Genomic DNA, 20,392 nt, shown 5'->3' with positions numbered 1-20,392 from the left:
CAGTGCCAAGCACAGCATGTTCCTGCGACACACAGGTTTACTGGTTTGCATCATGTCACTATCATCTTTTGCATGGTATAACCATGCCCATCCACACGAATTATATTTAAATGTAACAGATCCCATGAAAGACTTGCTGCTACACTGACAATATGCAAAAAAAGACGTTGGCATTGCTTACTGAAGAGTACAGGGTTTTCTTTTGAATATATAGGAGTTTTCCCCTAATCCTGTTGTAACATTGGTCACAAAAAGTATATAATGAAATCTGCTTTTGCCTCAAGATCTGTTTTACACAAACGTGAAAAACAAAACTAAAAAAACCCAAACACCTTCCCTGATCATTCTTACCATGTTAAAGTAATTGCGAATTTTTGTTCCTTTGTCTATATCCCAAACAAAAATATTTCCATCGTGACCTGCTGAAAGTACAATCCTTTGGTCAAACGGATGGGCCTCCAGAACAAAAACTTCATCATCGTGACCCTGCAATGAAAAAGGGGTGAAAAAGAAAGTAAGATTTCTCCAAGTAATATCTCCAAACATGCCAGCATCTAGTGTGAGGACTTGAGTGTTACTCACCGCTAAGCTATGCAGGAGCTGCCCTGTGGACGAGTTCCACACCTTGAGAAGGAAATTGTTGACGGCAGTGATGACGGTGGCATCGTATCTGTCCCAAGCCACCATAGTAACTTTCAGCTTAGTCACCTTGTCCTCCCCAGATGCTACATTGTTTCTGAAGAAATTAATAATTTAAAAAAGAAATCTGTAAGCATTTAACAGTGCTAATTCAGAATGAAATTAGGAGGATGGCTGCCACCATTGTGACTACTGGCTTATGCAGGAGAGGGACAGGTGACTTCTGCAGGGTACAGAAAATATTCAGTACCACTAAGATTTACAGTTTTATTGCTTTAAAAAGGACAAGTTTCTCTTCTGTTCTTCTTGAATGATCAGCCTCACCTACCCCAATTCTTTCTTTCAAGTTATTGAGTTAATAAAGTTTTTTCCTACAAGGTATTTTTCTTATCAGTCATCAGTATGACTAAACAGCACAATGGGCAAAAACCTGGTACATAAATCCAAATCACACTTTGACAGCTAACTTCTTAAAAATGTAACTATATAAAATATAAAGAATTCTGCAAAGCAAAACACCAAATGGATTTCTCCATCTCTGCTTTTTGTTATTGTACATATTCAGTTATAAGGCCACTTACAGAAGTCACCTGAGGATCTCAAAAAGAAAATCTCAAAACTCGAATTGAACCCGAGAACCAAATCAACATCTCTCATCTCTTACTTGAAAACCTTATGGAAAAATACAATGTTAAGAAATGTTCTGGATATACATTACAAGAATTCTTCCAGGCAACTCAGGCCTTGGAGTGAAACGAGAAATTTTTTTTTAAAAAAAAAGAAGTGTTTACAAACAAATGTTTTTAGGAAAAAGAATCTATGTGGCACCTGTCATTAATTTTCTGCTTACTCTCATATATTTTCAGGTGGATAAACTAAGCTGTAATGGGCAACACTTTTTTAACTAAAAGTATTTACTAAATTTATTTACTGGAATCATAGCTGAAGCCGTCAGTCACCTATAACAGTGGCTGTGTGATGCTACACAGTTGAACATGTCCATATTTGCATTCATATCACACATATTGCTCATTTTCCCCTATTTTAACTTTATTATTCACTATAATTCTAACTGTACTCTGTAGCACAGAAACCAGAATAGTAGATCATAAAACATAAAATAAACACTAATGATCTGAGGGGACTGATTATTGCAGTTGCTTCCACAACTTTGCTGAGAGATGCCAGAAAACAACAGTGGGTTTGGGCATTTTTTAAAAACCACGTAGGTTGGCATATGATTGATGAGGTTCTACTAAAAACTCTTTCCATGAGATAAACTCTATTTGACATTCTTACCTCATAGGTAGAACGCTAAATATTCCCCAGTCATCAGAGTAGGGAACTACCAACGTATTAATATTTTCTTTTGGGGGCTATTTAACTGTGTAACATAATGACAGAGCTGTGGCATTTTCAACACACAAAACCCACACACTGAAATTAACTCAAAATGGAAGTAAATAAATAGGTTTTGATAGGATGAAAGATTTTGTTTGGCGTGTAAACATTGCTGTGAGGTGTGTTCTGGCTTGGTTTGCTTTACCCTGTCATTTTAGTGGCCATATCCAGGACTACGCTCTTCCAATCATGCTGCTGATAATGCCATATTCGTGCTGTTCCATCTCTGCTTCCACTGACAAACCTTAAGCTAGGGAAAAATAAAAAGGAAATTAAAAAAGTCACAAAATCCTGAAAAAAGATAAGTCACTGCTTTTGGTCTAATACCCACACGCCCATGACGGGAGCTGTTTTTCTCGCTATTCGGTAGCTTTGCTATGGAGTTTTCCATCCCCACAACAGTTCGGGCACGTGAAATCCTGTGGCAAGAACATCGGGGAGCTTGGCAGAGGATGGTCATTCCCCACGGAAAAGGTCGCTACAAGCACTTACTTGAATGTTACTCTGCAGCGCGCACACACACACGCACACAAGTATATACACACTTGGAAGTGTATACGTGTGTATATATAGTTGTTTTACTCTCTATATGCCCACACACAGGCGAGTTTAACAAGCCATAAAACCCCTGCAAAGTGCTGCCGCGGGAAACAGGCGCTTACAAAACACCGGCGAGCCAAGAGCACACCCAGCGCAGAACCCAGAATGGAGTTCATCTTTTTTTCAACACTTATTCTTTACATTGTTTGTGCATCTCTGATCTAGAGAATGTAATTAAAAGCCGGCGAGGTTACAATTTTCATATCAGATATTGTACGGTACAAAAGAGTTCCTACCCCACAACATTAATTACATTTGGTTACACCGAGCAGATGGCCTTGGAATGACTTCAATGTCATAATTCAGCCAAGCTGCACATTCCCTTTTTAATGACATCAGCAAATCTCTCGATTGGTTCACAGAGGCAGCAAAGAAAAAGGAAGTGCGTGCCAGGAGTCCAGCATAAATTAGAATCCATTAGCTCAGGGAGAGGGTGAAGACAGGGAAGGGAAATACCCAAGTTGAACACAAGTAAGTAGCCTTGCCTGTCAAGCTCAACAGAAATATTTTCATTTTTAAGCTCCTCCTTGTTTAAAAAAATCAAAGCATCCAGCACATGTATTTATTGACATCAAAATGCTCTGGCTGTCAGTGTCACAGAAATCATTTTGGTTGAGAAATTTGAAAAAAAGCTCCTCAAGTAATATGTTTTCACAGGATGGCCAACCCCTTTAAAAGTATATTCCATTTATATACAGAATTACAGGTAAAAAGGCACGCCTATGCAATTTTATTTTAATAAGTGATCGTTTCACCTTTTCAGCTTCCCTGGTCTGAATTTTTTCATCATGATGCTTCTGACATTTGTTTTATTTTTTCTTTATATTAACATTGAAAGGAAGGTATCACTTTTCCATTAAAAGCATCACAGAACTGTGAGCAACTACATGACCTAATACCCCAGCGAGACCTGCGCCCTCATGTCCTTTGGCAGGAACCTTTAGGACAATGACATATTGTACGTATCCCCACCCAATTTCACACGACAAAGATCTCCGTGTACAGGTGCAGTCCCACTGGCAAAGCCGCAGTTTTGCTTGGAAGGCTCCTGCCTGCACACATCCCTTCAACCTCCTACCAAGAAAAACAAGGAATAGGAGCAAAAACTGGCACCAAACCGTTTGCATTAAATGCTGATCGCTAACGAAAGCTCTTCACGCCACTCTGACACAGCTGTGCTGCACGAGTTTGACACACACGCACGTCTCCAGGCACCTTTAGACATTTTATCATGAGCATCCCGACTTTAATTGCTGTACAAGACACATCATCCCGACCGAGCAAGGTTTTAAAAGCCGAAAGCTCCGCAGGTTGGAATGGTTCACTTCATAGATTTTAAAACCACCGGATTACCATTATCACCTAAACTAATTAACTGGAAATTCATACATTTGCCTAAAAATTCACATATTTTCCAGGTATGTCGTCAGAGCTAAGCAAATTATTGTGAATAATAAAGGAAGCCAATTAAATTCTCATCAAGACCCAAGGGCCATAAGACTGTTCTGCTGTGAGCAGCCCTGGGCAGGCGGCGGCACCGTGACCATGAGCTCGGGGGGTCATGACGTGCGTGGGGAGTAACTGTCCCTCCCCAGCTCCAGAAACTGGGGAAAGTAAGTACTAGAGCTCATAATTAGCCACATAAACGAACCCAGACGCTCACGGCCTTCAGGAAACGCGAAGATTTGCCCATTTAATATCCCACTTGGTGCTGTTAAGCTATCCAGGTGTGTCGGTGACTCAGTGACAACTAAAGATAGTGGGTGGCAAGGAGACACCACCAACAGCTGGTAGGACATAAAACATGCAAATCTTTGCGAAAAGCCGAACAATTGTAATGAGAAGAACATGTGCCAAGGAGAGTTTTCATTTCAAATGCAGACAAATTAAGCAGGGGAATTTTTTTAATCTGCTAAGTAGACTGCATCCAAATTTGAGATAGGAGGATCAACTGCACCTTAACACCCTATCAAACAGCTGTTCTTTGCTTATTACCTCTTGGAAATAAACCATGACTCTTTTTTTTTGTTATTTTGGAGTTAAAACAATACAAGATGAGGGATGAGGGCCTGGTTATTTATCATATCACTCTAGAACCTCCCAGAAGTTGAGCTCTCATGAATTAGGAGTGTGTGCATGAAAACAAACACTCCTTCCCTATTTTTCAGAACTCTGAGCACCAGAAGAGACAACTTGCTTATTCAATGTGCCCAGAGAGGAATTAAATCAGACAGATAGCAAAGGGTGGATGGCCTTATGTTTCAGCAACATATCAGCAATGTCATAGTATTCAGATAACGTTTTCAAACTATGCTAATCATTGGCTGTTTTCTGGTCCCCAGCTGGTATAAATGATACAGAAAACATATGCAAGAGAAGTAAATTTAAACAGAAACCCCCAACAGACACATAATCTGTCAACAACACTATCAGCTTCAACATGATTCTCATATGGATCATAAATAAGAGCACAGTGAAGGAAAAAACCCTCCAAGATACAAGGTAGCTCTGCAGCTTCTTGTTTTCATTATGCATTATACTAATAATTTAGATGCCATTAGTTCCTTGATTTCCTTCCATCTCACTTCCAACAACACACCAAGGCTTATTTTTCCCCTTTTATCTTTATTTTCTTTTCCCAAATGACTGCACTTGGTTTGTAGGCCCTTTCGGTCAGTGCAGACACAGTGTCGCTCAGGTGCACATCTAAGAACATATTTCTCTGCAAGTCAGAGTGTCACGTTCCCAAACTACTTAATACGGAGAGGACAGAATGAGAGCAGTTGATAAAGAAGTGGCCTCTTCGTCTGTTCCCCGGTACAGAAACAAGGGAAATATCTCTCCTTGGGATGCAACAGCTACCGAAAGTGCTACTGTCATTGGTAGCTTGGCCTCCCCTTTGCCTCTAGCCTGGCAAACAGACATGCGGTCCCATCACCGTCCCACCCCTTTGGGTCCAGAAAAAAGGACAGCCAAAAGTCAGCAACTCAAACAAGAGCCGCACAGATAAATGAATATATGTGCTTATTCTTCATCTTGCTCTAATGGAACTTAAATGATACAGGCAACAAAATGATTTAGTCAACAAGCTCTATTACCCCCACATGTAAAGTGATACTCTGATAAAGAAAAAATAAGAAAGAAAAGTAATTGAGAAACCAAATCCCTGATCCCATTATAAACAATGAATGTACTCAAGTGTTATTGCCATCTTACCAGGTTAAAGCACCTTTTATGAAGATCAGACCACAGCTCCTTGCAGACTTGTCTGACCACCTGTGCATGTCTAACTTTTGCTCAGAACTACATTTACTGTAATGTTTTTACTCCCAGAGTAACCCTACCTGTACCTAACACGGCTACCTGTGCAGTCAGACACTCTTACAAAGAAAAGATACAAAATGCAGTTTCCAATTTGCTCAGTTCAAAAAAATACAGAGGAAAAGCAGAGTTACAGGACATTTTTGTTGTTACAGCAGAAGGCAGCAAGTCCAAGTTTGTGGATAGGACAAATATCTTGCAATACACTTGAAACAATTCGCCTAAGATTAATTAGAGCCCATTTGGTCCTGTTGCACCAAATGTTCTCCATGAAGGTATTTGGAAAATTAAATACCACACTTCTCATGTGAAAGTCGCAGGGCAGCCACTCACCTGTCACCGTTGTTACAGAACTGGACGGCAACCACTTTGTCCTAAACAGGAGAGAGGAAAAAAATAGGAGTAAGTGCTTTGTAAGCTGAAACACTCATCCAAAAAGATCTTAATGACGAGCTTCTATTTAGCAAATTGCATCTTCCTGTACATCTCCTACAACATACTACCTTACAAATTCCAGAACCAGGACATCATATTTGAAATTAAAAATTCCCCAGACACATTGTGTTAAACACAGAAATGGAAAACGTCACGGGGGTGAGCGCCATCAGGGAAACCTGCACCTTGCACAGCCCACAGACGGATGTGGAATGAGGAACGCGAGGCTGCTGGGTACAGCGCCCTGCGAACCGAGAAAGAACAACCTCACCCCATCAATGACCACAGCACGTTTGCAATTTTTAGACCTAACATTAAAGCGCATCAAAATATTTCATCAAAAAAACCGCAAACCTTGGCTTTATTTCCCCTTTTAAATTGTTGAAAAGCAAAGACTAAGTTTGAGGTGTGGTTTTCCCCCTTTTTTTAATTTTGCTAAATCCTTGTGTTGGCTACAGGCACTTGCTGCCTTCACTCCCACTGTCTCCTGATAACCAAGTGTCCAACTCGGGATTTATTGGGGTGGGCTGACAACAACCTGTTAAGAAGAGTAGACTTGAAAAAAATTAAAGGAATTCCAGATTCTTTGAAACCTGAACTGCTGAATAGAGAAAACATGTTTTCTTTTGTTAGCAAAACACGTGGTAGATTTGTTGGCTTGGAGCTCTGAGACTTAAACATGAGACCCATGACTCCCTCTGAGGTTCAGTGAATCAATTTAGACTCAGCCTTAATCCCTAAAATATTGTTAAACTGGGCAGCTGGGCTATTAAGGTTCAGAGATAAATGCTCCAAACTCCTCACAAGTGACAGCCCTATCGGAGTTGCCATAAGTTTGATTTTCTGATATATTGTTTACCATGCACAGAATAAATAATACAATCATCACCTGCTCTCCGTAACAATACAGAAATGAAGATTTGATTCTGTTTTACTGATGCTTCTTTACAGGGTTTCATTAAAACCGAGACATTCAGCTATTTTAATAAAAGCTACAAGACAAGCTTGAAAGCTAACATCAAAAGTCATTGTACAGATAATTAAAATAGTTTGGATTTTTACAAGAATCCTTCTGCACTACTGAAAAAGGATGCTTTTAAGCTTGCTTTATTTTCTAAATGAAATTCCCATCGTGATCCAAAGTTCGACTTCACACTCTAAAACCGGAATTACTTTGTTTTTTCTTGTCATGTGGATTTGCAGTCACAACTGGAGTTAAATACTCAACAGTAAATTTAATAGGAAAAATGACGTCATGCATGAAAACTGCTTTAATTCCTCATTCCAACACAGACTTTCTTCAAGAATATGGGAAAATCACCTAGTCCCTGTTTCCTGGGGGAATGAAACACATAAGGCATATTTTGCAGACAACTCCTGCCTCAGAGGAATTTCAAAATAAACACACCACAAATTTCCAGGCATTTAAATACCACAGCACTGAGAGCCAACTAAACTCCAAAGACAGAAAATAAGTCGAATAGGATGTACAAAACCCAAATTCCTGAAATAAGGTTAAGCAGGCAAAAAAAAAATATTTGCTTTCTGATTCATCTCTTACCGTATGAGATTCTAACTCAGCCATTTTCTCTGGGGATTCTGAGCCCAAGTAATAAATTCTTATCACGTGGTCGGTACTACCTGTTGCAATGAACATGCCACCTACAAGAAGACAGTGTTTTCTGTGAGAAAAGCCAGCTGAGGAACAACTCGTTTTAATTACTGCTTTCTTGTCAAAGCAGCAAACTACAGGTACAAGAAAAAAAATCAAAACATGCATCCTGAACAAAGAATTAACTCTGACAACTTCTGCTTTGATCTGTGCTTTCTCAGACTGCATCAGCTTTAGCTTTAAAATATTTTCCAGCTGCAAAGCTTTCTGACCAAATGAAGAGAATATTGCGAGTTACAACATCCATCCAACAAACTGTTCTGCTTTCTCTCAGAAATTATTCTCCATCAGCCGATGTAGGAAAATTAGATGGGGAATAGTTCAATATCCTCACTGGTAAATATAAACCAGAAACTTTAAGTGCATCTTCAATACCTGTTTGAAGCACGTGAAATTATGGCGGACCTAGGTGTCGGTGGCAGACATATTTTCTCATAATCTGTAATTATTGCACAAAATATAGCACAAAAAGGGCACTATTCTGTAGTTTACTGCAGTGAAAGGGGTTTTAGTTATTTTGGGACTTCTGGTTTTAAAAAAGGAATGTGGCAAGGCTCACATGGCTATAGAACAGCTCTGAATTTCAGATAGCAATATTTAATGAGAAATTACGTCATTTTGCCAGTAAATCACTATTTTTGAGAATTCAAAGCTGCAACAAATGATGTCAGTTAAGCTGATATTTTCAAACACATTGACCTGATTCTCTTAGAACTTGGCCAAATTTGGAAGATCAGCAGAAGTGTAACCTTGGAACGGAGGCCGCCTGTCTGCCAGATTTCAAGAACTTTTCACTCAAAAACTTCACAAGATAAAACCTTAAAAGGATGCTACAAAGCAAAATCCCTGATGTGCAAAACAGATTGTCAGTGTAGTCTTCCTTGGAAGTGGTCAAGACAGCTTAAATTAGAGAAAAAAACAAAGAGAAAAAGTAGCTTGAGGCAGACGCTTAGCACGGAAAATTTCAAACAATCACAATTTGACATGCTGTAATTAACCGAAAAAGGGTTTAATAGCATTTTTATTTAAAAAGAAGTAACAGTCTTGTCACCAAAGGAATTACAGTTCATAAACCACTTTCCAATGCATACGTACCGGAACTGAAAGACGAACAAGATATCTGAACACCAGGCCTGGACCTCTCTGCGAATTTGACGGGGCGATCCCTGTATGCAACAATACAACATTTTTACTTTTCATTACTTTATCCCAATGTCATTCAAAAAGAGCAGTGCAGTGCAGCAGGTTAAGGTCAATATGCTCATCCTAAACCTCTTTATTTCAGAATTCTCACCTAAGTTTGCTAGAACTTATTTTTCACTTTAGTAATTTTCTTACTTAGTTTAGTAAAAAACAAAAAGCTGAAATTTCTTCCACAACACCATCTTGCAAAGCACAAAGCCCAGAAATAACACCCCTGATCTCTGCCCCCTCTCTGGGTTGTAATGTCACAGGTTCCAGAGCACACACGAGAAAATGCTCCCGTTTATTGAGAAAGAACACACCCTTATTTAATTATCTCAGCATTCATCTCCACGCTAAAACTCAAAATAAATTCGTCCTTTATTTAAGATAATTATAATTATCTCAACAGGCTTACTTAAATTTCATGGTGTTAGCGTGCCACTGCCAGAAACAGATTGTTCCGTCAGCACCAGTAGAAGTGAGGTATCGTGTTGTTCCTTTCCTTGCTGGAGAGAACTGAAAATAAAGTTAGAACAGTTAAATCACCTCATTGCTTTCTCCTCCACACCCTGGAAACTTGTAAATGGATGCTACCAGGAATCTTTTTTATTAATATATCGGCTTTCTCCCTGGGAGTACAGAGTGGTATCAGGGATAAGCACAGAATCTGAACTTCCATAAAATGAAGCTGAGGAAATAGAAAGCCCCTCCATTTTGACCGGCAAGTCTTGTTTCTACACATAAAAGTCAGCAAATCATAGAAATGAAACAAGCCAAGAGCCTTTTAATGGGATAACAAGATGAGGAACACTTCTTTCTAGGACAGGACTGGATCAAACCTGGCAACAAAACCCAACTGATTCCCGCACCCAGGCCCAGCAAAGACTCTGCCCAAACCTCTGCTCTAAGGAGCAGGGAAGCTTTTCATCCTGGAAGATTTCACTTGGATTTCACAAATACGGCAATAACTTTAATCCTCTGGCTACCTGGTAATTTGGTAAAGGAATCAAGCATGGTTTCCTCAAAAAGCCATGATGTTATTTTTTAATTACTGGAGCTTACAAAAAGCTTGTGAGGAATACACGTATATGTATTAATAAACAAATCATATACAAAATGCAAAACCAGGTAGTAAAATGTGTTCAGAAAAAAAAATCACCTTAAAGTAACTAACTTGCAACATAGTTGAAATCAGACAGAATTTGAAGTGTAGGCAAGAGGGGGAGAAATGAGACTCCCTGGGACTTTAGGTGTGATGGAGCAGACTTGGGGGAATCAAAGGCAGGAAGGTTCCTGAAGAACGGAGGATTCTGAGCCAAACAGCCCCGCTCGTTCTCCCCTCTGTGCGCACAACCCGCCAAATTGCAGGGATTGCCCTTTCTATCCCAGAATTTTATTTTGTTGGAGGTTTCTGCCAGGTTTGCCAGGACACAACACCCTCGAGTTGGGGCAAACCTCCACTGCCGGAGACGAAAAGACACGACGCTTTGCCCCCGATCGCTGACCCACATCTCTCAGTACCATTCCGATTCGAGGATTTAGGAAAAAATAACATTAATCTTTACCTGTATGGAAGTAATGGAAGCTGAGTGGCCCTGCAGCACGGCCACCGGGGCGCAGGTTCGAAGACACCAGACTCGCACGACTTTGTCGCAGCTGCCCGCGGCCAGCAGCGTGTTCTCGTAGTTCACGGCCATGTCGGAAATCTCAGCCGAGTGTCCTCGCAGTGTGGAGAGCAGGCGCCCGTCATCTGTAGCCCAGATTTTGACCAAACAATCATCTGACCCCTAATGCCACACAAAAATTTCCACAGATTATCTGAAAGAATATGTGTTATGTGTGCAAAATACACAGGTAAAGCACAGATGAACATGTATCAAAAACATCCTCGTGCCATGAACCCACCAGAAGAGCAACTTCAGTGGGATTCCGCAGTGTCTGACTTTGGGGATCACTTGTGGGGTCAAGGATTTAGATATTTATAAAGGAGAAGCCACTGTCTTATGCTTCATACGAAGCTATTATTACCACCGCTAATACAGCACCACTCAGGACAGTTCAGTAATAATTACGGTAAATTTAAGGACATCAAATGTTTCATTACATACTACCAAAAGATGTATTAACTGTGTGAGCTGGATCAACCAGCAGGAAAATCAAAGTGATTGTAAGAGTCAAGGTCTAAGGAAAACACCCTGAAGCATCTGAGGGACAGGACACAATTCGGAAGCAGATCCAACATAGATCACTGTAAAATACTTATAGTAGCATCTACGTAATTTCACACTCGATCCCAATATCGCCAAGAATTTTTAGACAGTTCAGAGACCTTTCCACTATTCCAATACTACAAAGAATACTGACACTAGGATTGTCACTGTATATTCAGGAACGCAACACAATAAAACTAACTGCCACGTCAATGTCATTTGGCTTTAAATTACATTGTATTAACTTCAGCTAAATTAGAACAAAAAATCACTCTCAGTTCTTCAGACGAGTAAGATTTCTTTATGGTGTAAACAAAAATGGAAAGGTTCTCACTATGACCCAGAGTAATTATTGTAACAACATCTCTATTCAATCAATTTATAATGAGTGGAGAAGCCAGCAAGAACACAAAGACGACAATTAGCCTGCCAGGTAATGTGTTTCTGAACACCTATTAAGAGACAAGGGCAAAGACAAGACAGGGACTAACATAAACAGTTAACAAATGTGTTATCAATTTGAAAAATCTGCTAATTTTTAAATATGCACAACAAAAAGCAAGTGCAGTATTACAGAAATGTATTTTAATATATTCTGGAGGAAAAACTTAAAATAATATTCATATATTCACTGGCATACTACAAACTCTAGAAAGAAAATTTAGCAGAGAAGTAAATTGCAGATGAAGTAATGAGGTCTTCTATTTATCATCAGGTTTTATGAAATGTGAGGAAAGGATTGCCAGCATTTCCAAGGTTACCCAAAGGTGAAATGTAATTTTTTTTAAAAGTGTTACGATTTAACTCAGCAAGCAGCACGGAAATTAATTCCAATTCCCAGAATACTGCAGGTGCCATTCAGTAAGAAAGATGATATAATAAATACAAAAAACTAAGCATGCAAGATTTTTCTTCCCTTCATTTTTTTGGAAGCCATGGCTGCATCTCAGTCAGTAACTAAGAAAAGTAAAATTTTCAAACTTACTGTAAAAATTCTTCTCCCACTGCGATCAAAGGCTATACAATAAACAGATGAGAGGTGGCCCAAAATTCTCTTATGCATTTTCATGTGTTGGTAGGTGGATGTTGGGAACAAGTGGCTGAAACGTCCACATCCAGTTAATTGCCTGGCAGAAATTATATTTACTGGGAGAGAAAAACAAAACAAGAAGAAAAATAAGACATGAACTTTTTCCAGAACTCAAAGTAAATCAGTATTAAATATTGTGTTTCCTAACAGTGTTCAACAGATACATTTATTCTAGATGGATTTGGAAAACCTGATTTCAGTAACATATAATTTCCTTATAACAATTACAACAGATTTCTTTTTGGAGTATAATAATAATTTATTTCAAGTGCTTTTGTGATAAAAATCTTTCTCTGGAACGGGTTCCAGATTATATGTGAGAGTCAATGGTCGTCCACATTCCCCACAAACCCTCTCTCATTATAAGCAGTAGCAGCAATCCCATTTCATTTCGATAACTAAGTAATTGAAGAATAAGAAATATGTGGCAGGAGAAAACAGGCACGTTGGTGCCTCTGTGGGGACACAGCACGTGAAGATCATCAAGGCTGCAGATACGGATGGATCATCATTCCAATCTTTGATTTGATGCATAATTCTGGGTATTTAATTCTACCTCTCCTAATTTATACCACTTGAGCTTTTGATTTTCAAGTTTTGCCACTTTTTGCCAATGGCATTTGAGGATGTAACGTTGCTGGGCTGGGTTTTGTCGAGTCCTTGCGATAGCGGGTTCTCCGAAGAAACCCCTTATCTCGCCGGCTGCACGTTGCAGCGGCCCGGGCTTCCCAGGGCTAAGCCTTTCAGTCCTGGAGTTTAAAAATATAGCGAACAACTCGAGCCATTGTCTCGATCGTATCATCATATCAGTGCCTATCTACATACACACACACACACAAAATGGAATATGTTAAACAAAACACAACCTACAAAGTCAAGAAGCATCATTTCAAAGGGCTACTAACCCGTAACACACTTCTGTGCATTTATAAGATGGAAGCATTTATGCACAAGCAGAAAGATCTATGCTCTGAAATCTGAACTGTTTTTAATCACTCAATGCTATTGAAACACTACATGCTAGGAAAAAAAATGGCACAAAAAGGTGTAGATGGTTGCAAAAGTCACCAGGCTCCCACCACGGACATATCTTCTGTCAATATTTGGTTTTCATGGAAAAACACACATTCAGCAGTACTAAAAAAGCAAAACACACTAAACCAAACTTATTTACAATCTACCCACTATTCAATGATCCCTGGTACTATACAGGAACTGTTAAATGAAACTGTCTCCCATTGCAAAGGAAAAATGAAACTTTTAACCCTTTTTCCTACCTCCTACAGGAGGGCACAGAGATCCCATATGATCAATGCTGTACAAAGGTATTGCCAGGTTTGCCTCCATATTATTTTCTTTACTATTTAAGTACGCCAGCTTGAAAGCCAAGTTCTCAGAAATATCACACCTCCCTTTCCCCCACACCGTGGCCGATGTGATGCCAACAGAGAGATGTGGTCACTTAGCAATATGGTAATTCCGCTGTGTCCTTCAGTGTTTAAATCATTTAAATACATAATAACGCTGTATCTGCCTTTAAACAATTTCAAATGGCTTTGAATATTTTTTTAACCACACAAAGAACTGTGTGAAGGTAAACTCACGTTTCAAAAATATTCCAAATAATCACAATACCTTCCGTGTCCTACAGCATTCCCATGCAATCCCTCTGAAAATGCACCACTGCTGTTTGTCGTAAATCACACGAAGGAGACACAAAGAGGTATAACGAACATTCAGGCAAATAACTCCCATGGCCTTTCACTTGGCACTCCTAACTTTTCTAGTCCATTCCCAGACTTGCAATCAGTTTGGCTTCAGAGGATGCGAAAGTAATTTCACTTTTTTCTGTGTCTCCTTCCCTATTTGCACAATGGGGACAAGACTCCTCGATCTCCCGTGGACAATTAAAAAATGAAAAGCACTGCTTATGAAATGCTTCAATCATGAGTTTCAGAAAAATACAGAACTACTGCTGTGCCATAAAGAGCACTGTCTTTAGCAAAGCAAGAGCATGTTAACAAAAAGTAGCAGGTATTCAGTGCATCTGATCCTCACTGTAAAAATGTTTGGGCTATACCAGAAACGTGTGACAGGCATACAAAGCGAGTATTAACTTCAGTAACTATCATTGCTTTCTAAAAACTGCAAAGTAAAACCTCCCCCCCCGAAACAAAACAAACATCCCCAATCCCAGTTCTCATATTTTTTGGTAGGAGATTAATACAAAATATCTAAGTAGGGAATTACCCACACACGACAAAATACCCCGTTAAGTTTGCTTTCTTCAGGACAATGAAGTTATTGTATTTATAAAGGCTAAAAGCATTAAAAACACTCTGATTACCACACACAGAATTAGCAACATAGTAGCCCTAAAACATTCATAACTGCATCGATGTTATTTCCAATAAAGGGAGCATCTCTAGTCTTCTTGTTAAGCAACAGTAAACCTTAAATCACAAACCATTCTACTAGAGATAGCAGTACAAATGTAAAAAGACTCGCAAGAAATCTCACCTAGGAAGGATAAAACCAAAAACCCTGCAAAAATAACCCATCAGTGAAAACAAAGTTTAAACAATCAGACATCACAAATGTCAAAGTCACAACTTCAGAAGGAACTAAAACATTTCAGCATGGACTAAGTCGCCTAAGTTTTCAAACTGCTTGAATTAATATTAACCTTTGTGTCACTCTAATTTTTCGCAAGGAAAAACAGAAAACAGAACACTGGTACAAATGTTTGCTTTAGAAATAGTTTCGCTAGTACTAAGGGTGAGGACTTCACGTCATACTATTTTACCCTCTGAAATAAGCCCTATAACTTCATAATGAGACATTGTGACATTACATTTTACATAGTCATATGTGGTAAGTGTGACCTCATGCTGTCCTGATCAAGCAGGACAACTGGGTTCCACTCGCAGAGTGCAGAAGAAACCCAAGTCTGGATTTCACAAGAACACCGGGAAATAAACACGGTTGGCTCCCACGTGCAAAATATCATCTCAGAGAGTGGATGTGGGGCCAGAAATACCGATAAAGCCAGTAAAAAGCACCAAAAGAACAAAGTGTTCCAGCTTTTCTAGCTGCTGACCTCACGGGATCTCCTTTAGAGCAGGGAAACATCATGGATTTCTGAGCTGAGTGCGGCTCCTTGGCAGCCCCGCGGCACCTCGGCTGCACATTACCAGACAGCCCAATTGCTTATTCATCCAGACTGTGCTTTGAACTTTCTGGTTTCAAATCTTGTGTTGCTTTCACTAATAAGTTACCCACAAAAAGATTTTCATATTTAGGTTAAAATAGCTCTAGTGATCAACTAAAGAGGGGAAACAATCTTCTTTCTAACCTGCTTTGTGTTGCCTGCAACAAAAAAAGCCTCTGACAAAACCCAAGTAGTATTTAACTGCTGCAAAACCTGCGAAGAAACCACCTGAAAGACCGTCCTCTGATGGCATCGAGCTTACATCTTTATCACTGGAAGGGAAACAATAGACGAGTACTTTTAGCTGGCTCTACACCTAATTTACCAGTCTACACAGGTAATTACACAATCATTTCATCTCGCTCATGAACACACGTTATTATGGGTGTCTATTACTTCAGCCCAGCTACTTCAGCAAGTAATTCCAGACAACTCGATCTGACCAAGCCAGCACGGTATGGAAATTCACAATTACGCTGAAATATTAAAGAGGCTGGACATACTTCTTCATCTTGTATTTTAAAACAAAACACACACATGCTGCAGCATCTGTGGCTGTGACTACTCACCAGAAAAACACCCATTTTTCACAAATATACACAGAAGGATTTTGTGACTTGCACCTCACGATTAAAAACGAGGAATCCCCAAACCAAACTTCTGCCTCCTGAACAGCTTTAGTATAGTCAGCTTCTTATTTTAATTTTATACACCTTTTCCTCTCTTACTAGTAGTTAATGTATCAACACCAAGAGGATCATATTCTTCCAGGAACCAATAATTCCTTGCTTTAAAGACCCTTTTCCATATAATACCTTTGCATTTCCTAAATAACAATTCATAGGAAAACACCGAAACCAACAAATCATTCTGTTCTCTGAGTCACTAGTCACCAAGCCAGCAGCAGAGATGTTTGTCATCAAAGTATGACAAATGCTGAAGTCCGAGCTGCTAGTATGGCACATTAATAATACCTCACATTCCAAAAATACACAGCGCGATTCTCCTCTTACAAAAGAATTGATCCACGAGTCCTTATAAAAATAAAACTATAGAAGTTGAGTGTGTGCTATAAATCTATCAGCAATCTATCAGCCCAACTACTAACAAAGAAGTAACTGCAGAACCAGCCTAAAAGAATAAATACGCAGACATTTACAGAAGTAATCATACTAATGTATGGAAATAGTTTTCTTTTTTAATGTCTGCAGTCTGACTCATGCATTATCTGACCAAAGCAGCAAAAGTACTAATGAAATAGTTCCAGGCAAATATCCATTTATTTTTCATACAGAAGACCCATAATTAACTTTGCTATTCCGTCACGCTCCTGCCACAACACCACAGACCTTGTGCAAAGCGTGCTATCGATCCCAACCACAAACAGCCCAGCTTCGGCACGTTCGTGTCTGACAATGATTAATTTTTAGCAATGAGAAAGTGCAGAAGCACAAACAGAGGAACAGACGTGGTAGAAACAGAAGCCTGTCATCATCAACCCTGCATCTCCGATGGGATGCGAGAAACGCATGTGAATGCATCTCCTAACAGACTCTACATCTGCACAAACACACGAAAATACAGATAACATACCCTAATAAGAAAAGAAATAATGACTGACACGACTTATATTTATCGAATTTGTTTACTATAAAAATGGTTAGTGAAAGTTCAGACCATACAAGGAAATACTTCTCAGTTTAAGCAAAACAGAGAAGTTCTTCAATGATACATAAGCTGGATGCCGACACATATCTGAGTTTTATACAAGTTCTTTAACTGTGCGGACAACTGAAACTGAAGTAACACAAATGTTGGGTTTGTGATTATGTCCTTTTTGGAGAGGGAGGTTGCAAGCAGTCTGTTTTCTGTCATAATCCAACTAAAATGAATTCTTGAGTCAAAAACATTCTCTGGGAGCCAGGCGCTTTGTTCTGGCTGAGATTGCAGAATGAAGATTGTCTACATGCTCCTGGGACGGTGCTCGTCCAACCTGACAAACATACGAACAGATTCTGTATGTGTATCACAAAAAGATACTCAAGCACATTGCTCCCCAAACAGGGAGCTGACGTGCAAAGATTTTCAACGTGTCCACAATGTTTTAATACGTGTACACACATTATGGAAGATCCAATCCTGAATGTTACAAAAAGGGATGTTCTACTGTCAGCGAGAAACCTCTTTTAGACATGGTGAAACATCAAAAAAAGCCATTAATGCAAACTCATAGTGGCGCTTCAGTTAGTAAGAGTAACTCTCAGCTGGAACAGTAACGAAAATACAGAGAAGACAAAATAACACCTTCTATATGTTTCAGAACTCACCCACGTTTGGTGGTTTCCCATAATTTACAGGTAGTTCGGGCGGCCGGCCTCTGTGCAGAGCCGCAAATGCAGATCCTTTCCATAGCGTGTGTCTGAAGTCTGTATCGGCAAGATTAACAGCGGGTTAGTGAAACAATTAGCTAAAGCAGGTCCAACCGACCTATTCTTCTTAGAATCAAGAGCATCAAGCTCCACTCCCAGCATCCCAAAATAAGATTTATCTTTTAAAATAGTTTGTCAGAGATCTAACACTTCCAGAAGATTGCTACTCTGATTTCTAGTTCCTAAGCAATGACTGTAAATGGTTTCAGCTTATTTTTGCTTCATTTTGGTAAGCAGGAAGTCTAAATTGATGGAAAGAAAAAGAGAATTTAAAAAGTGGGTGCACTTTGTATTGAGGCAGGGCCGAACTTTGGTATATTTTCAGTCCTTCCACAATCTCAACATATACAAAACCTTTTTTTTATGAACCGTACATTTGAGAATACACACACACGCACACATTTTCTCCCTGAAAGGGGGAAAAGGGAGATTTTTTTTTTCCCCCCGATAAATCTGTTTTCCTGCAATTGGTGGCAACGTGCCCTCCTTTCAGATCTTCCTCTGCACGCCATCCCCCTAAAAAACACTGCTTTGAAAATGAAGACTGCTTCCTTTAAAGACTCTCCAGCTATCTGTTGCCAACTGGCCTCAGAGAGCCTTCTCTCTAGAACAATAGTGATTTTTCTGAGACTGTTCAGAGCGCCTCAGAAATTAGACCTGGACTTCTTCCATTTCTGGCCATCTGGAAGGAGAGAAATGAGCTTCCACGGTGAACAAGGACTGAAACAGAAAGACAGTGCCACAGATTGGTGGATCTGTGTATCACCATGTAGATCTCCGAATACAAAGCGCACAAGCTTACGTGATTCAAAGAGACTCCCGAGAGCACCTTCTGATTAAAACCAATTGCAATGATGCACATTAAAACCAGCACTCCTGCCTTCTAAACCAGATCAAAATAGATATAAATACTCATGGTAAACGGAAACTTCATACTGATGCACAACTAGGGGGAGCACAAATCCACGTAGATCAGCTGTGAAAAAGGTGTGCTGTTTGGTGTAAGAGAAGGTGGTTTACACACCAAACAGCACAATGTCACAGTGTCTTTTTCTGAAAGGGAAAAAACCCCACCACAAATCTAGTAGGAATCTCTTGGCAATAAATTTATGCCATGGCTTAGGAAGCACTACTTCTTTCAGTGATTCATCTAGCCTCTAATTCACCTAAAAACCATCTGTTTTCCAGCACAAAAAAGAGTTTATTTTCTCTTTAGATGTTTGTTGCTGTTTTCTTCTAAGATGCAAACTGAATGCGAAGCAAAAAAAGGTTTCTTTGCAGGCCTCCTTGCAAACCTGAAACTCTCCACCCAATTCTAGCAAAGCATAGGCAAAACAAGACACAGTCCCAAAACTTGGCATAAGGAAATGTGTTTACAAACGGCACATCCCTCCAGGTGATACCCAGTGGATGAGCAGAACGCTCCAGCCCTTATTAGCATGGAGTGTGACTTCACAGGATGCGGGAAATTAAGAGCTCAACTGGCACTGGAACAGGAAGGTCCTGCTCTCCCCTCCCTGCACGATGCTCCTGCCGCCTGGGTCACCTCCAGCACTCTGCGCCTTCCACCAGCTAATTGAATTCACTTCAACAGCAATAACAAAATTTGCAATATTTTAGCTCTCAGAATCAGCACATCACAGGATTCAATAAGTTGTGGCTCCTACAGGGAAGAAGTGGCAAGGGCATGGAGTGAGGAGGGGAGGGAGGAACCGCTTCAATAGCAGATGGCTCTCAGATCTGTTTAGTTACAACATAAAACTGTGCTCTCAGGATCACAATGTCAAACAGAGCAGTTTTTCAAAACGAATAGGACTGATGCTCTATTCATGAAAGGAACAGGGGCTTTTGTTCAAATTAACTTGAAGCAAGGACAAGCAGGAATTTCCACTGAAGAATCAGTCTCACCTTTTCCCACCCTCGAAGTGCTGCCCCAAATGCCACCCTGTGCTTCCAGCTGAAACATCCGCCTGCACAGCCAGGGAATCCAATAATGGAACAAAGGCAACAAAAATTGCCCAGCAAAATATATAGACTGCTGGGTTATTTTAGACACAGGCATGTGTATATGTATGTGAAAAAACGGGCTATTTTTCAGATGGATTAACTCTAATCCAGTTGATCACATCATTTACACATACACCAGTCCAACATAATGGGAAGGGGAGGCAGAGGGAGCAGGTAACAAGGATCAAGCAA

The 20,392-nt window shown here is 39.8% G+C and overlaps 1 protein-coding gene across 1 annotated transcript in view; it reads right to left on the bottom strand.

The window, feature by feature from the left end:
- The window catches only part of BRWD3 (bromodomain and WD repeat domain containing 3), a 49,495-nt gene that overhangs the window by 20,178 nt on the left and 8,925 nt on the right, over positions 1-20,392 (bottom strand). Inside the window, exons 6-15 of the mRNA XM_065642998.1 lie at positions 18,092-18,190; positions 12,449-12,609; positions 10,819-11,040; positions 9,669-9,769; positions 9,164-9,234; positions 7,958-8,058; positions 6,295-6,335; positions 2,186-2,290; positions 583-736; positions 352-486 (exon numbers count right to left, since the gene is read on the bottom strand). Of these exons, the coding sequence (XP_065499070.1) occupies positions 352-486; positions 583-736; positions 2,186-2,290; positions 6,295-6,335; positions 7,958-8,058; positions 9,164-9,234; positions 9,669-9,769; positions 10,819-11,040; positions 12,449-12,609; positions 18,092-18,190 (1,190 nt within the window). The remainder of the gene's footprint in view (positions 1-351; positions 487-582; positions 737-2,185; positions 2,291-6,294; positions 6,336-7,957; positions 8,059-9,163; positions 9,235-9,668; positions 9,770-10,818; positions 11,041-12,448; positions 12,610-18,091; positions 18,191-20,392) is intronic.

The sequence above is a fragment of the Caloenas nicobarica genome, chromosome 12, assembly GCF_036013445.1.
Source record: "Caloenas nicobarica isolate bCalNic1 chromosome 12, bCalNic1.hap1, whole genome shotgun sequence".
Classification (NCBI taxonomy): Eukaryota; Metazoa; Chordata; class Aves; order Columbiformes; family Columbidae; genus Caloenas; species Caloenas nicobarica.
Note: the sequence above shows the minus strand (reverse complement) of the source record. Positions and strands in the feature narration are given on the sequence as shown.